At 38.1% G+C, this 16,176-nt stretch overlaps 1 protein-coding gene across 1 annotated transcript; it reads left to right on the top strand.

Annotated features, from left to right (window-relative positions):
* Positions 1–1,939: 1,939 nt before the first annotated feature.
* wnt9b (wingless-type MMTV integration site family, member 9B) lies at positions 1,940–13,320 on the top strand. Its single transcript, XM_051099345.1, has 4 exons — positions 1,940–2,058; positions 3,141–3,394; positions 4,859–5,124; positions 8,643–13,320. Exons 1-4 carry the CDS (start codon positions 1,973–1,975, stop codon positions 9,111–9,113), a joined length of 1,077 nt encoding a protein of 358 aa, XP_050955302.1. The 5' UTR covers positions 1,940–1,972; the 3' UTR covers positions 9,114–13,320.
* Positions 13,321–16,176: the final 2,856 nt, after the last annotated feature.

Here is a 16,176-nt window from a genome sequence, read left to right as displayed (position 1 = left end):
ATGAAAAATGTAAAGACATATTAAAGAAAAAAGTAAATAAAATAATAATTAAAATGACAAAACACAAAACAAAATTCATAAAATTTTAACTAAAATTAAAACAGGAAATATAAAACCAAATATTAGTTGATACTTAAGTGATATCAGCGACACTAAAATAACACTGATGATACTTTGAAAACATTAGTTAAACTTACGTAACACTTTTTTATTACTGTATTTATGTATATAGCACTGATCTATAATAGAGTCATTATATATAGATCAGTGGTATATAGTCATTTTTGTCTTGGGTGATCTACTGGTCATGAATATGTGAATAGCATCAGATCATAAAATCAACAGTCCGCCAGATGGTATAATATATTCTCCTTGATCCACAGAGCTACATACAACATTAATTCTGCAGAATATAGACAGAGTCCAGTCAGCAGAGGGTGCTACAGATAAAACAAACCAAGCAATTGCTAATCTAGCAATCTAGTTTTTGTTGCTGATTTTTTTGAACTTGTACCCGGATATCAAATTCAGAATTCTAGATCAATGTGGAACAAGGTAGTCGTCTGCATAAGCCGTGGACTTTAGTGATTTGAAAGTATTGTTAACATAAAAGCTGGGTATCTGCAGAGTCTGCCATTAAATTAAGCTAATTCTATTTTTAGACTGACACTTCTTAGAAGTTGCACCAACAGCAGTGACAAAGTATTTGACCAAACTATGTCTTTTCGAGTTCAGAGCTAAAATACATAAATGGACCAATTATTGGAAAACATGGTGTTACAGTAAAATCCCAACAAAGTGTTTTTTTGTTGTTTGTTTGTTTGTTTCTAGGTGTGTGGAAAATAACATTTTTAAGGCCTATCTTCCTGAAACATAAGTTCATCAAACAACTTTTTCATCTAACAACAATATAAGTTCATCCAACAAGTGTGGCACTGATCTAGAGTCTGGTATGCAGGGTTTTACTGTCAACAATATTATTTTAATAAATAGATTCCTTTTAATAAATAATGACATGCATAACATTTTTAAATTTAGCATCAGCTTGTGTGTTATCTGTATCATTTCAAACATCATTTGTTTAGACTAAACAAATGAATCTGTATTCAAGAATCCAACACTAATGATAGAAAGAAGATTGTGTCTTACGCATTATGTTTACCCGTATCATTCACATTTCGGAAACAGAGTATTGTTTGGATTGGTCACCACAAGCAGGAAGTGCACCTGGCACAGCTCTGTCATAAAGGTGGGTGTCTTAAACAAAGAAGGTGACATCATAAGGGAAATGTGGAGCCCGGTCGGTCAGTCACTGATGGAGGCGAGAGGAACTGAGATGAAAGATCAGTTGTGATTAGCTTATTATATCTTGTGCTTAGTGATGACAACAGCATCAAAGACGCCAGTGTGTTAATGATGCTGAGGAAATGAGAATGGAGCCGCAGTTTGTAAACAAGGTGTTGGAATTAAACAAGAGTAAACAGACACTCATTATCTTTATACTGAACTCAGAAACAAATATAAAAATATTTACAGCACGTGATTATCAGCTATTCAAAGTCTGAAAAGTTTTTTTTTTCTTCACATCTATAAATAAGATACTAAGACAGTATGGGACCAAAAGGAAATTTTCCTATACAACCTATTTTGTTGTTGTTGTTGTTTTTAAAATTATTAATCCATATCATTCATGATCAGAAAGAAAAAGAAAGCTGTCTGAATCAGTCCTACGTAAACGTGAACCATTCAGCAGGTAAACGCACCTGCCAGTACGTAGGGAAATATCGTTTCCCTGGCAATGGGCGGAGTGACTGATGATCCAATAAGTTTGGCTCGCCTCACCCCTCTCGGGACCGCGCCTCCCCAAAGGCTGAAATGAGTTTCTGGCCCTTTAAGAAGTTGTGCTGTCCAGCACAGCTGGGATTTCAACACGGACAGATAGCGCAATGAAGAGCAGCGTCGACCCGTCATCATGTGCACCGGGCTTCCGAGGACTCCCTGTCCGCTGCGACTTTTTGCCCTCTGCATCCTTCTCTCCCACGCAGCAGCCTATTTCGGGTCAGCAGAGACTTTTATATCCTCTATCTTTTCTAATTCATGGAAATAACCTCTGAGTGCATAATTGCTATATTTTACACGGAATCGACTCATTTTAAGTTGCGGCAACAGGTGGAGATATTTGGTGATGTTGGATGTCCCATGCGCAATTACGCATATATTATTAGTGTTTGTGTGTTAAACAATCATGTTTAAAACCTACATTGCAGGTTTTCTGTTATAAATAACCAAATGAGGCAAAACTAAACAATTATTTACTGAATGTGGCATTTAAAAAAAAAAAATCTAAAATTAAGACTTTTTGCCTTCTCTTAAAAAGTAGCTACAAGTAATACTATTAGACATCATTAATTTTTTTATTAGTTGTTCTGATTTTCAAAACATTGATTTGTCTAAAATATGTCAATAGTGTGCTGTTCGACTCGATTATTGCTGTTGAGCGCTGCGCAGAGTATGGATCCAGATGTCTTCCGATGGTTTGGCACCGCGTCCTTACCCTCGCTCTACCTGATAATTAAGATCTTTCTGGCTTACGCTCATAGGACGTTGCCCCACTGGTGTTTATAATAAGAATCCCATAAACACGTAAAAACACTCTGCAGTGAGTTTTATTTAAGAGTGCTTACTTAAGTTTGTTAAGCGCCACAGTAGCGTTTCCAAAAGCCAAGGGCGCTCAGACTCCTGAGTGACCGGGGCAAACACGTGTAGTTTTATGCATTCTTTATTCAAACACGACTATTCAAATTAGGCATTTAAACACATATTCAAAGCACATGCGTCATCACTCGTGCATTCTAGAAGAAAAAAAAAAAGTTAATTTGCTGCCTTTTTTCAAATACAGTAACTTTAGTGCCAAAGTTTAAACTCTGAAAATTGGAAATTGAGTTGAGAGAAATAATACAGTTGAAAAAGTTAAACTGAAACAAAGATGTTTTATAACATTATGATGAAAACGTCTATTTTAGCGTTTTTAAAAAATGTAGAATGCCGTTTGTCAACAAATCAAAATAAACCCCCTGCTGAAAAATAAATGGTTTTAAATTAAGTAGATTTAGTGACTGTATTGTGCATGGTGTCGTTAGCCTTACAGGTCGGGAGCCTCTGGTTTTTCTGCCCGGTCCATTTGCCAACGAGCCTCCGAACGGTAAAGCGCACCTGAAGCAATGCGAGCAGATGACTTTGACGCGCCGGCAAAAGCGCTTATGCCGGCGAGAACCGGGGCTGGCGGAGACTTTGAGGGAATCTGTCCGTCTCAGCCTCCTGGAGTGCCGCTATCAGTTCCGCAACGAGCGCTGGAACTGTAGTATGGATGGACGTGGAAGCCTTTTAAAACGAGGTGAGATATGAGACCCTTCGCACAATTTTAGATGTTCCATTCTGAAAATGTAACTTTAAAAGCAAATTTTTGTAAAATGTTATTAACATTGCATTTGCCATCTCAAGCTAAATGTACAAATGTTTTGTAAATATACTGGAATATAAATATGATTGACAGTTCAGCCATTTTTAGCATTGCGCTCAAGGTCATGAAATTAGACAAGAAGTTGTTGTTTACGGAACTGTTCATAATTTTATTAAGAGTTTTTTTGAGTAAAATGGTAGATAGATAGATAGACGGTCTTGTTTAACTGGAAACTTGAAAAGTTGATGACAGTCCAAATGGACAAGGAAAACAAAACAATTAATTTATTAATAAATCAATTAAAGGAAATAAAGTTATTTTGATGTTTGCTCCCTTAGGAATATAACACTTAGTAAAAACTGTAAAAACTTTTCATTGTTGAAGCCACTGTTTAATGTTAATAAGAAACAAAAAGAGATTACCGCATCTTGTGAGTTTAAAACCCACAAAACACAATTGTACAATTTGCTCTTTGCTAGCCTTAAATTAGTCAGTACTATACTTATATGTCAGTAAGGGAATGTTTTAGCATTAACAACTATGCAGAAACCTCCATGCGGTGCCTGCTTTCGAACGAACATGTGCGTAATGTGCAGGATGTGAATGTGAAAGCCATGCGTAGGTCAGTCCGCTGGTAATTAGGGACTTGGGAAGCGCGGAATCCCTGTGCGGTGAGGCCTCGCGGGGCCAGTTGAAGTATTTTTATCTCGCGGAAAAGCGCCCAGTTCTCAGAGGAAAAGGGCGGTGTGATCGCGCGCTTTCATCTGACAGAAAACTTAGTCAAAATAATAATTAATTGGATCAAAATACACGCCTTGTCTAAGCTCTGATCTAAGCGAACAATAAAACGAGGAGTTTACAAAGAGGGATTATATAGTCAAAGGATCGGGACAAAACACTGCACTGCACTTAGACTAACTGAATTTAAGGGTTTAAATATAAGAGAAATCGATTAGACAGGCTGGCTTTTTCCTTTAACAGTAAGTGAGTTTTAAGTAATAGGCTAATAGAAATGTGTTTTTTAAAAAACGCAGATATACAATATATTTATGTCATTGTGGACACTATAGCCTACTCATATCCACTTTATCGATTCTGTTTTAGAATTGCGTTTTTTGCGGTCAGAGATGATTGTTATTAATATTAGCCTACTTAGACTCATTCCAATAAAGTGCTTATAGTATTTAGCTTGTCATGTGAACTCATGTCGACCTATTAGCCGACATATAACATCTTTTATTACGTTACTGATATGACTTCAATGTATGAGATTTAAAACATTTTCCAAAAGCACTAACAATGTATGCTATTTACGTGTACTAATTTGAATGTGTTTAAGTGCTGTACACCTTTTAAGCAGTTGCTCAATGCTCATTTATGAAAGTATCACATCATCAGGCTTTAAAGAGACAGCATTCCTGCTTGCGGTGTCCTCAGCAGCGTTGTCTCACGCTTTGGCCAAAGCGTGCAGCTCAGGGCGCATGGAGCGCTGCACCTGCGACGATTCTCCTGGTCTGCAGCACCGTGAGGCCTGGCAGTGGGGCGTATGCGGGGACAACCTTAAATACAGCACGAAGTTTCTCAAGAAATTCTTGGGGCAAAAACGGGTCAGCAAGGACCTGCGTGCCCAAATCGACGCTCACAACATTAACGTCGGCATCCGGGTAAGAAGCAAAATATTTATAGCAAAAATATCTCATGTACGCTCGTAAAAATAATGTTTGCAAAAGAATGGTTCCCCAAAGAACCTTTTGTAGAACGGAATGGTTCCATGAATGTTAAAGGTTCTTTATGGAATCATAGATGCAATGGATTGGATACATGATCCAATCTCCTTCAAAGAGGAGAACATCTGTAAGGGTTAACTGTCTCACACCTTGCCGTCCTCTCTTGGTCGACGGGGTGCGGTCTTCTAGTTCATTGTAGCCCAAAGGAGAGTTAAGCGAGTGGGGTGAGGCAGGTAGGCGAGCAGGTATTGGCCAGCTCTCTGGAGCCAGGTGTTCGTTTCCCTGGTCCAGGCATGACAGCGCTTGCTGTGGGGGCCCTCTTCAAAATTAGAGGTCTCCCATGAGGGCGATTATACAGAGGCCTCTGTAATATACAAGCATTTTTTCCACCTACAGTATGCCTCCCGCTCTACCAGTCTCACTGCTGCCGCTGCCGCCGTCGCTGCCGCTCTCCCAGACTTTCATAAATCCTCATAACATCCCTCAAAACAGTTCTGTTACCAGGAGACTGGCAGCCTCGGGGAAAGACGGAGAGAACGAAAAAGGGGGAGGGTTTACGAGGTTCACAGAAAGAGTAAGAAAAGAACGGCTGGACAAACTCGGATCTTATCTTATCAGTCTCCGGTTTTGTTGTTTCCCACAGTTGACACCTCAGGCCACAGATGGCGGTTAACAAAAACAAGCAAAGGTGGCTGAGGTCTTGTTTTCCCCTCCCCTTTCAGTTTCTCTCTCAATTTCCTCGCTTCTTCTCTGTATTGCTCAGGTAGGCCCTGGGGTAGGAGCTCATACCTATGTAGGGTGGAACACCCCCATCGACCATTTGACCTCCCCATCTTCCCTTGGGCCCTTTTCGATATACTGATTTGCTCTGCTGCTACCTCCCCACACTCTTAAAAATATTGCTTTATAAGGTTCTTCAGGGATGCCATAGAAGAACCATTTTTGGTTCCTCAAAGAACGATTCAGTCAAAGGTTCTTTAAAGAACATTCTCTTTCTTACCTTTTTATCATCTGAAGAACCTTCTTTCGCCAACAAAGAATCTTTGAAACAGAAAGGTTCATCAGATGTTAAGGGTTCTTTATGGAACCATTTAGATGAAAAAGGTTCTTCTATGACATCGTGAAGCACCTATATTTTTAAGAGTGCAGTATGTGAAATAAAGAGAGGAGCATTTTTATGAGAAATAGATCAACAGTAAATGGGATTTGGCTCCTGAACTCAGATACAATACTTTGAAATTGAAAATAGAAAGCGAGAGAGCAACAAAGATGGAAATGTGCTGATCTGAGCGTAGATCAGGGATGGTGGTCTTCAGAGGTGCAGGTCAGAGTTGAAAGACCGCCAGCTCAGGCATTCCCCCTGCATCCATCTACACCATGTCAACTCAATGTTTTTAGCTCAGGGCTATGGTGTCCCAGAGTATCAACTGAATTACTTAAACAGCTTAGAATTTTGGATAACATGCTGTATCACTTTGACAGATTTCTATGTTCATTTCCCTTCCCTACTTTTGGGAAGATAATCAATACCAATATATTAATATGACCTCCTAAACATGTAAAATAGCTCTTACTAGGCCAGTGGTTCTGACCTTTTTGGATTCCATGGCCCCCAGCTGTCCACAAAAATATTTAAAGGCCTCATGATTTTTTCAGTTGTTCATGATTTTTGGTTAAAAGAATATTTCCAACCTGATCTCATGGCGAAAACGTACATGTGGGAACTTTTTTGGAGATGCAAAATACTTACTAATAAGTACTTATCACTGCAGTTTCCAACAGAAATGTCCACTGAGTGGCCCTAAAAGAGTTAGTTTTTTTTTCCCCGGAACAAATGAATGTACATTTTGTACATGTCCGTTGAGTGGTGCTATAACTCTAATGCTCTGTGACGTTTTAAAAATAATGTACCATCTGATCTACACCTAAACCTACCTGATAGTATGAACAAAAGTGAATCTTTCAGCAATCTTTCTCATCTTTCATCGTGAGTCATGTTTTTCATGGGATTCGTACCCAAGGGTTCCACATCCTAAGTTGAATTCCGTGCCAGCTGAGCTACCGAGCAAGCTTGTTACGTCTAGTGTTGTGTTTATTTTTGACCCCCTGCCGAATTATTACCTCACACTGAAATCGCTACACGATTGCCTAATCCTATCCCCTCCCCCACATCTAACCCTAAACCTGCCAATACTAGGGTGGTAGTAATCTGGCAGGGGTCAACACTGGAAAGCAAAACATATGGAGCTGTAATCATAACTGTGTACGAAAACTGTGTGCTCACTGTATTACTGCCTCTAGTGTTCATTTCTGTTGAAAACTGCAATGAAATGTACTTACTGGTACATATCTTGTGTCTCGCGTCCACAGGTACGTTTTCGTCATGAGATCAGGTAGAATGCCTGACCCAAAAATGAAAATTTTGTCATTATTTCTTTCTTCTGTTGAATAAAAAAGAATCTATTCTGAAGAATTCTGAAGAACCAAACAGTTGTTGGTCCCCATTGACTTCCGTAGTCCAAGTCAATGGGGTCCATCGACTATTCGATTATCAGCATTCTTTAAAATATTTTCTTTTATGTTCAGCCGAAGAAAGAAACTCATTCAGGTTTGGAACAACATGGGGGTGAGTAATGATGACACAATTTTAATTTTTGGGTGAATTATTCCTTTAAGGATTAAGGGGTAGTATTTTTACTCAATATCTAACAGTTAAACATTTTAGAGGTTGACATAACTGGAAAAATGTATATTCATCTGTATATTCAAAGGCCATGGAGCTTTAAGATTTTAATTTACATTACTTTTCAAGCTCTAGAAATTCCACTTTTAAAATTCCACTTTTAAAAGGCCACAGGAATGCCGATTTCTTAAAGAAAAAAAAGAAGTTTGTTCATTGTTGAGAATAAGTAAGAAATATCTTGAATTGTTTTGCTTTAAGTAATTTTAAGCCATCTTGAGACCCCCTTGGAAGTTTGCTGAGGTCCCATTGGCCCCTTGGTTGAGAACCAATAATCTAAGGCCCTTTTACACCAATGCAATGATGAAAATTAATCAACAACGAAAGCTCGGTTCACATCAAGAGTGAAACCCCTCATGACTAGAGTGGTAATCTTGAGTAAACTCTAGCAAATCTCTAGTAAACTTGAATTAGATCCACAGTAATTTTCAGGCTTGGGTTCTGGACTTGTGACTAAGAGTCACACATCACTAGAAGTGTGAATCACTCTATATGAATATGAAATTAATTGTTTCTCTTTAAAGTCTTCTTCATTACCAAAAATCCATGTGAAAGGGTCATAGACAATCCAAAAAGTGAGACTAAACTTCCCATATTGAATCCTCTCTTCCTCTCCTCAGATTTTTCAATTCCGGTCTCATTTGCACAGGACCACAGTGTATTATTTGGCATATTGTGTTCATGTCCTCACCTCTGTCTTTTCTTTTCCTCTCAGGCGGTGAAGAGCGGACTTAAGACTACTTGTAAGTGTCATGGTGTCTCCGGTTCATGTGCTGTGAGAACATGCTGGAAGCAGCTGTCCCCGTTTCAAGACACAGGCCATTTGCTGAAGTACCGCTATGACACGGCCGTAAGAGTGCATAGTGTTACCAACTCCGCCACTGGGGAGACTGAACTGGCAAGCCCACGGCGCCATAGCAGCACAGGTCCCCGTCCACGACCCACCGAGCTGGTGTTTCTAGAGGAGTCGCCCAGCTTCTGCAGGCCATCGCGCTACTCGCCCGGGACGGCCGGCAGACCGTGTTCAAAGGACACCAGCTGCAGCAGCCTGTGCTGCGGACGGGGCTACAACACGGCCCTCCACCTCACCACCCTCTCTTGCAACTGCCAGGTCCGCTGGTGCTGTCATGTTGAGTGTCAAACCTGCCTTAGAGAAGAAGAGGTCTACACCTGCAAGAAACATTGACAGCAAGGAGACAGGGAAGGCAATGTTGAAAGTGAGGAAAGTTGAGGACTATTACTGCATCTGCTAGACAACTAGTAGAATTCTGAGAAGTTTGGAGGTTGTGGTAAGGGAAAAGATGTTGAGGATGATCTGCCAGTCTGATTTTAGAATGGCTTAGTCAAGATGGCTCCCACATGGAGTTCCGAACAAAGGTTCAGGAGGAACATGTTCATTTAATATGACCAATCAGTGCCTGAACAAGCATATATAAGCGACTGCTTACCTCTGCCTATGACAGTTCTTCCAGCATCCCTCCACCACCCCAGCTCCACCTTATTGATTACCACAAAAAACAGTCAAGGAAATCCTACATTCGAGCTCAAGTCAAGTCTCCAGCTCAAACCCTTCAAGTGGACAGCAAGCAAAATATTAAAGATTACATGAACCAGTAAAACAAGGGTGGGGTTGAACCTAGCCATGGGTCCCAGAGCATTTGTGAGATGCTTGACTAGATTGAAAATTGCTTTTCTGCCATCATGGAAACCAAATGGGACATTCCATATGTTTTCCAGCTTCTCACAAGTAATGGAGGTTTGAATTGATCCCTGTTGAACGGTCTGCGTTGATCGCACATTTATGGCATTGGACTAGTGATCTGCGACGTTTAGTTATACTCCAACTAATAGTTTGGAAGGTAGATGGCGGTCTGCTCACTTACATTTCTGACTGCTTGTCTCTCTACCTGCCTATACTGTACATCTCTCTATTGCTCTGAGAGTCCACATATGGCTTCAAAATATACTGAGAGTATGAAGCACTTATGAATGCGTTTATTTGTGAATATTATGGTAGTCTTTTATATGTAAGGAAGAAAGTACTTGCGTCTGTTATGGTATTCGCAGTTATAATGCTTAAAGGGATAGTTCATCCAAAAATTACAATTCTGTCATTGATTACTGACCCTCATGTCGTTCCAAACCTGTAAGACCTTCATTTATCTTCGGAACACAAATTACGATATGTTTGATGAAATCCAAGGGCTTTCTGACCCTGCATAGAGAGCTACACAACTACCACGTTCAAGGCTCAGAAAAGGTATGAAGAACTAGTGATTGGTGCTTTCGAAGCACTGCTTTGTGAAGCTTCGAAACTTTGGTGAATCAGTTGTTAGAAACAGTGGTTCAGAGTGAATATCAAACTGCCAAAGTCACGTGATTTCAGTAAACGAGGCTTCATTACATTAGAACTGTTTCGTAACGTTTCAAAATTTCAATGGTTTGCCATTGGGGGCGATCTCTGTGACCCCGTGAATCGTGCGATTTCATTGAGATCGCCCCCAGCGACAAACCATTGATCCAGTGTCTATGGTTTTTACCGGATCTCAGATCAGTTTCATCAATTTGTAGACATTTTTAACGAGACATTTGTGTAATTTAAAGAATGAGAAGTAGTTAATCGTTTCTTACTGACCTCTAAATAGAAGCTGTCCAAAAAACAAACAAAGCAAGCCATGCAAATTAATATTAAATGTTTTGAAAACCACATATGTGACTCTGGACAACAAAACCAGTCTTATGTAGCATGGGTATATTTGTAGCAATAGCCAAAAATACATTATCATTATCAAAATTATGGATTTTTCTTTTATGCTAAAAATCACTCGGATATTAATTAAAGATCTATCCAATTAAAGATATCCCATGAAGACATTTTTTACATTTCCAACTGTAAATATATCAAAACTTAATTTTTGATTAGTAATATGCATTGCTAAGAACTTCATCTGGACAACTTTAAAGGAGATTTAGATTTTTTTTTCTTTTTGCAGTTGTATCTCGACCAAATATTGTCCTATCCTAACAAACCATACATCAATGGAAAGCTAAATTTATTCAGCTTTCAGATTACATATAAATCTCCATTTCAAAAAATGGACTCTTATGACTGGTTTTGTGGTCCAGGGTCACATACAGAAATTTCATTTTTAATGGTATTTTATTATTTTTATTGCATTTAATGTATTATACTTTCAAAAAAACATCTGCAATGGGTTTTTAAAATCCGTTTTATGCATGTTTTAGCTGGAGTCTTTCGGCCAGCTGGCATCACTAACGTTTGGTGTTTCGAGCGCTTCGAAACAGTGAATCATTTTGCGAAGCAACTGGTTAAATTGAGTCAAAGCCTCAAAAAGGGTAGTTTCTCACATCACTGCCAAGAACACCAACAAAATAGTCGCACTCATGTGTGGTGGTACTCTGGATAATGGTGGAAGACGGTAACTCGGGAGAGAAATATTGTTGAATATAGTCATTGTTTTTGTTTTCTTTGTGCACAAAGAGTATTCTCGTAGCTTCATAAAATTACGGTTGAACCACTGATGTCACATGGACTATTTGAACGATGTCCTTACTACCTTTCAGGGTCTTGAACATGTCAGTTGTGTTGCTGTCTATGCAGGGTCAGAAAGCTTTCATCAAAAATATCTTAATTTGTTTTCCGAAGATGAACGAAAGTCTTACAGTTTTTGAAACGACATGAGGGTGAGTAACTAATGACAGAATTTTCATTTTTTGGGTGAACTTTCCCTTTAAGAAAGATATACTACAAATTGGAGGGAAGGGTTATGCTGATAAACTGGAAATCTACTGGGACAGTCTGCTTTCATAGACTTCTAATGAATGTTAGAGAAAATTATATAATCAGAAATGTTTGTTTTATATTTTGAATGGCCATTAAATGGCTGTCTCTGGTAATAGAATAGGAATGTATTTATTGCAAGTAGATAAAACTGATCAACTGCTGCACCAACTTCAAGTACACTTTTCAAGTACACCTTTTTATTTACATTTGCCACATTGCTGCATAATATCCCTCTTTTTGTTTAAAGTATGTCAGAAACACAAGCATTAGGGATCGACCAGAACAAAGCGTGTCATTACAGTATGACCCAAACATAACCTCTCCCTACAGCTGCGTATAGTGTGTGCAAACATCTGGGCTTCTGAGTATGTAGTCTCTAACTTTTCAGTTTCCCATCAAGGGCAATGAGAATGAGTTTGTCCCATCTAGAACAAAGGAAAACATCTCCTTTCCTAGTAAGCAAGGCTCTCGGGCCTATAAAGTCTATAAGCCCTTTCATGTGTGTGAAGCCTTTGATAAAGTCCATTCCAGACCCTTATTAGCCCATTACCAATCAGAGCAAATAACAGTGCTTTTTCTTCCGAATGTGCTGAAAGCAGAACGAGTTTTAAGTTGGTATGCTGGATGCCCAGTTGAGGCCTTTGTTACAGGGATATTTAAAAAAAAAATTGCTTCATTTTTTAATATTGCGTTAATTTCGCTGTTCCCAACTCAATTTTTCTTTGTTTATATTACAAATTTTGGTTTTTGTTTTGTTTAGAAGATAATCAGTTGTATAGGTGCACTGCACATAAAGGCACATTTTAACTATCAGACACGAAGTATTACTCATAAATATTTTCTGTTAAAATTAAACATTACATGCATTTACTTAACCGAAACTCAAATTGAAAGTATGAGAATGTGAGCGTGTACGTGTCTGCTTGTCCATGTGTGTGTGTGCATGCTGATTCTGGGAAGGCAGAAAACTGCAGTAAAATTGGCCACATCAATCAAGTGGAAGAAAGTCCAAGCATTCAGTGACATGCCATTCAGCTGAAGCATTTGTAATGTTTAAAACGTTTGCTTCAAGCGGGGTTTCACTCTGACTAGCTGAATTTCATACGCATGGTATGATTGCTTTCTCCTGTAATCAATTCAGTTTCTATGAAAGAGACTTTACTAAAGGAAGAGAGTTCTCACACTGAGTCAGCACATGCAAATATCTGAAACCCCAACGGTGGCTGTGAAAATCCAAACAAGATCATTTCCTACATCTGAGCGTTTGTGTGTGTGGATGTGAGCGTGTTTCTCTGCTGCAACTGCTGAAATAGTAACATTTATAGCACAGACATCCGTAATGAACCCTCTGTCAACCTGCGGGTTACGGAGTCTATGTGTTTGTTTGTGTTGTCATAGCTTTAACAGTGTAATGTTTCACTTTGTGATTTCACGCCGGGGATTTTTGCTACTACCTCACCCGGTCTATGGGGGAAATTAAATACTAAGATGTTTTTTTGTTCTTACTAGATATTTAAGACAATGCTTATTTTAAAAGCTTTAGCCTGAAATACAGATGCATTTACTCTTTATGTGACCTATTTCCTTATTTAAGAACCAATTTATCATATTCAAATAAAATAATACATTTGTAAAAATGGTGTCTGACATTTCTCAGCAGCTTGACCTCTTCGAATTAAATTTAAAAATGCTGGTTTTCTTTCTGTCTCTCGCTTTCTCTCGTTCTCTTTCTGTGTTTGTGGTTGCACACCTGTCCAGAGCTCTGCACGCAAACACCTGCTCTCTAGTTAAATCACTGCTAATCATGGAGCTGATGGATCCTGACCTGCAGTATTTTCCTGTCACTACTCTCAACTTGAGCTTCATTCTAATTTCACTCACCCAAAACATATACAAATAGATGAGCTTGCACATGATGTGCCACACTACTTCACACACACACACACACACACACATGTTGTGTTTCCATGTTTTATGGGGACATTCCACAGGAGTAATGGTTTTTTTACTGTACAAACCGTATTTTCTATCGCCCTTCACCTACCCTACACCTAAACCTAGCCCTCACAGGAGACTGTGCACACTTTTACTTTCTCAAAAAAACTCATTCTGTATGATTTATAAGCCTGTTTCCTCATAGGGACCTCACAAATGTCCCCACAAGGTCAAAATGTACTGGTATTACTATCCTTGTGGGGACATAACATGAAAAATACCAGGTACACACACACACACACAAGCCCCTAAATAATGGACACTGGGAATCTGCATGAGCCAAGCGAGTTTCTTACAGTTCAGCTATTTTCAAATCTGTTGAAAAAAACTATCACAGAAATTCTAATGGTTTCCACTACAAATACCATTACAAACCATCAGCTTTTAACTATTAAAACCAATAAAATGTTTGTTTTTTTGTAGTGTTCCATTAGGATTTGTTGTTTTTAACAAGCCACCAATAGAAGGTGACCAATTACCAGTAAACCCACAGGTTCCATTACAGTTTCCATTAAAACCAATACAAGTTCCATTATAACCAGTAAAACCATTAAAATTCTGTGATTTTTTTGTTTGTTTGTTTTTTCAGCAGGGATAATTGTGTAGATTTCCAGTAACAATGCTACTTTATTAAACACTGCTGTAAATGTCTAAGCTGGGAGAGTAATCTAACATGCTCACCCCAATCTATTCTAGTAAATACGTTCATCCTTAACAGTCTGTTGCATTGGAAGTCAAACTTGGATTCATTCTTGTAAATCCACCAAGGTACATATCCACCTTATTCTTTAACGTGGAAGTAAGCCTACAGACTTCCGCCGTAGGAAAATAACGAGAAGAATAACAACATGCAGTAAATGGTAAAACTGTCTGCACTACAATCTGGATAAAGCTGTCCTTTACTTTCATACAGTATGTAGAACTGAAACACCCTATGTATTTCAGTGAATCGTTCAAATTAGGACTCATTCTGAAGATTCGGTTCAAAATAAATGGTCCTCATTCTCATACTGAAATGTTCACTTTATTCTAGTGAATCTGTTCATAACGCTTCGATTCACTAAATTAACTGAATTTAATGAATTGTCTGAATGAACCGATTCACAATATGTATAATTTTTTTATTAAAATATCCAAAAACCACTAGAACAGTGTTATATATTTTGTTGACTTGTGTACTTAGAGTATCCCAAATATTTCAAAGAATGTTTAAATCCAAAGAAATTAGCAATTTTAACTAGTGTATTATTTTGTAGAAAACATGGAAACCCCAAAGACACTTTAATATGTTAATATGTTTAATATGTTACACACAAATGTATCTAGTATGATACAACAGCGCTGCTTTTTCCTACATACGCATGACCGGAAGGAGCAGAAGCGCTCAGCTGTTGCATAATAAAAGCTCTGCTGCTTTCGAGCCATGTATCGCACTCGTTCTTCATTTGCAATCGCTTCAGCGTCCTCGTTTCACTTTCACGACTTTTAGCCCTAACATGCTTCCTACTTCAGTGACCTTAATAAGTCTTTGATACATTAGCTCATCCAGTGTTGGGAAGGTTACTTTGGAAATGTAATAGGTTACAGATTACGTTACCCTATTTAAAATGTAATAAGTAGTGTAACTATTTAATTGCTTTATTGGTGTAACTTATTACATTTGATTACTTTTCAAAATTTCTAATATTTTCAACTGTTAATCATTTTGAAACATTTAAACCAGGCAGAGTTAGCACTCTGTAACACACTGGTTATTGTCAGACTTTCAAAATCCTTAATAATTTGAATTAGGATTATAATAAGTAAGATGTAATATACATCTTTATTGAAATATTTGAACACAAAGCTTCCATGAAGAAAGCAGTTGCTAGCAAGCAGTAAGTTTAAACTAAATGGACATTTAAGGGATACAGTGCACTCATACCAATTTTATTACACACAACATTTTACCACATAAATAAGTACTAGTACTTACAGTACTAGTTTGTTAGTTATCTTATAATCCATTACAATGTACAAAAAAATGGCAGCAGCTAAAAGACAAAAAAAAAAAAAAAAACACATAAAATGAAAGATAGCTTTTACCAGTTGTTACTGGGGAATAACATACCTTGGAATGTCATGAATGGCCAATCAGAATCAAGCATTCCACAGAGCTGTGTAATAATTTAATTTAAAGCACAGCCACCACAAATTCAGATTGAACAACTCTTATTTACTTTGAGATCCTTCTGAGGTTAAATACAGATTTAAAATCATAAGAAATAGTTTAATAGCTATGATACTGGTTTTGAAATCAAGTGCTTGCATGGTAACAATGCCTTGGAAAAAAACAATTAATCTTAAAAAAAAATAAAGCATATGCATAAACCCAAATAGGAAATAAAACAAGTTAGTGAATAAATGTGTCTGTGTCTTAAACTCCTGAAACATTGGTGTCTCATTTTAC

This window comes from Labeo rohita, chromosome 3 (genome assembly GCF_022985175.1).
Source record: "Labeo rohita strain BAU-BD-2019 chromosome 3, IGBB_LRoh.1.0, whole genome shotgun sequence".
NCBI classification, from domain to species: Eukaryota; Metazoa; Chordata; class Actinopteri; order Cypriniformes; family Cyprinidae; genus Labeo; species Labeo rohita.
This window is presented reverse-complemented; position numbering and strand designations above follow the sequence as displayed.

Excerpts from the sequence above, each read along its gene's own strand:
- wnt9b (XM_051099345.1), top strand. The coding sequence starts at position 1,973 with ATGTGCACCGGGCTTCCGAGGACTCCCTGTCCGCTGCGACTTTTTGCC. Across the intron at positions 2,059-3,140 it reads CACGCAGCAGCCTATTTCGG|CCTTACAGGTCGGGAGCCTC; the intron begins GTCAGCAGAGAC and ends TGGTGTCGTTAG. Across the intron at positions 3,395-4,858 it reads TGGAAGCCTTTTAAAACGAG|GCTTTAAAGAGACAGCATTC; the intron begins GTGAGATATGAG and ends TCACATCATCAG.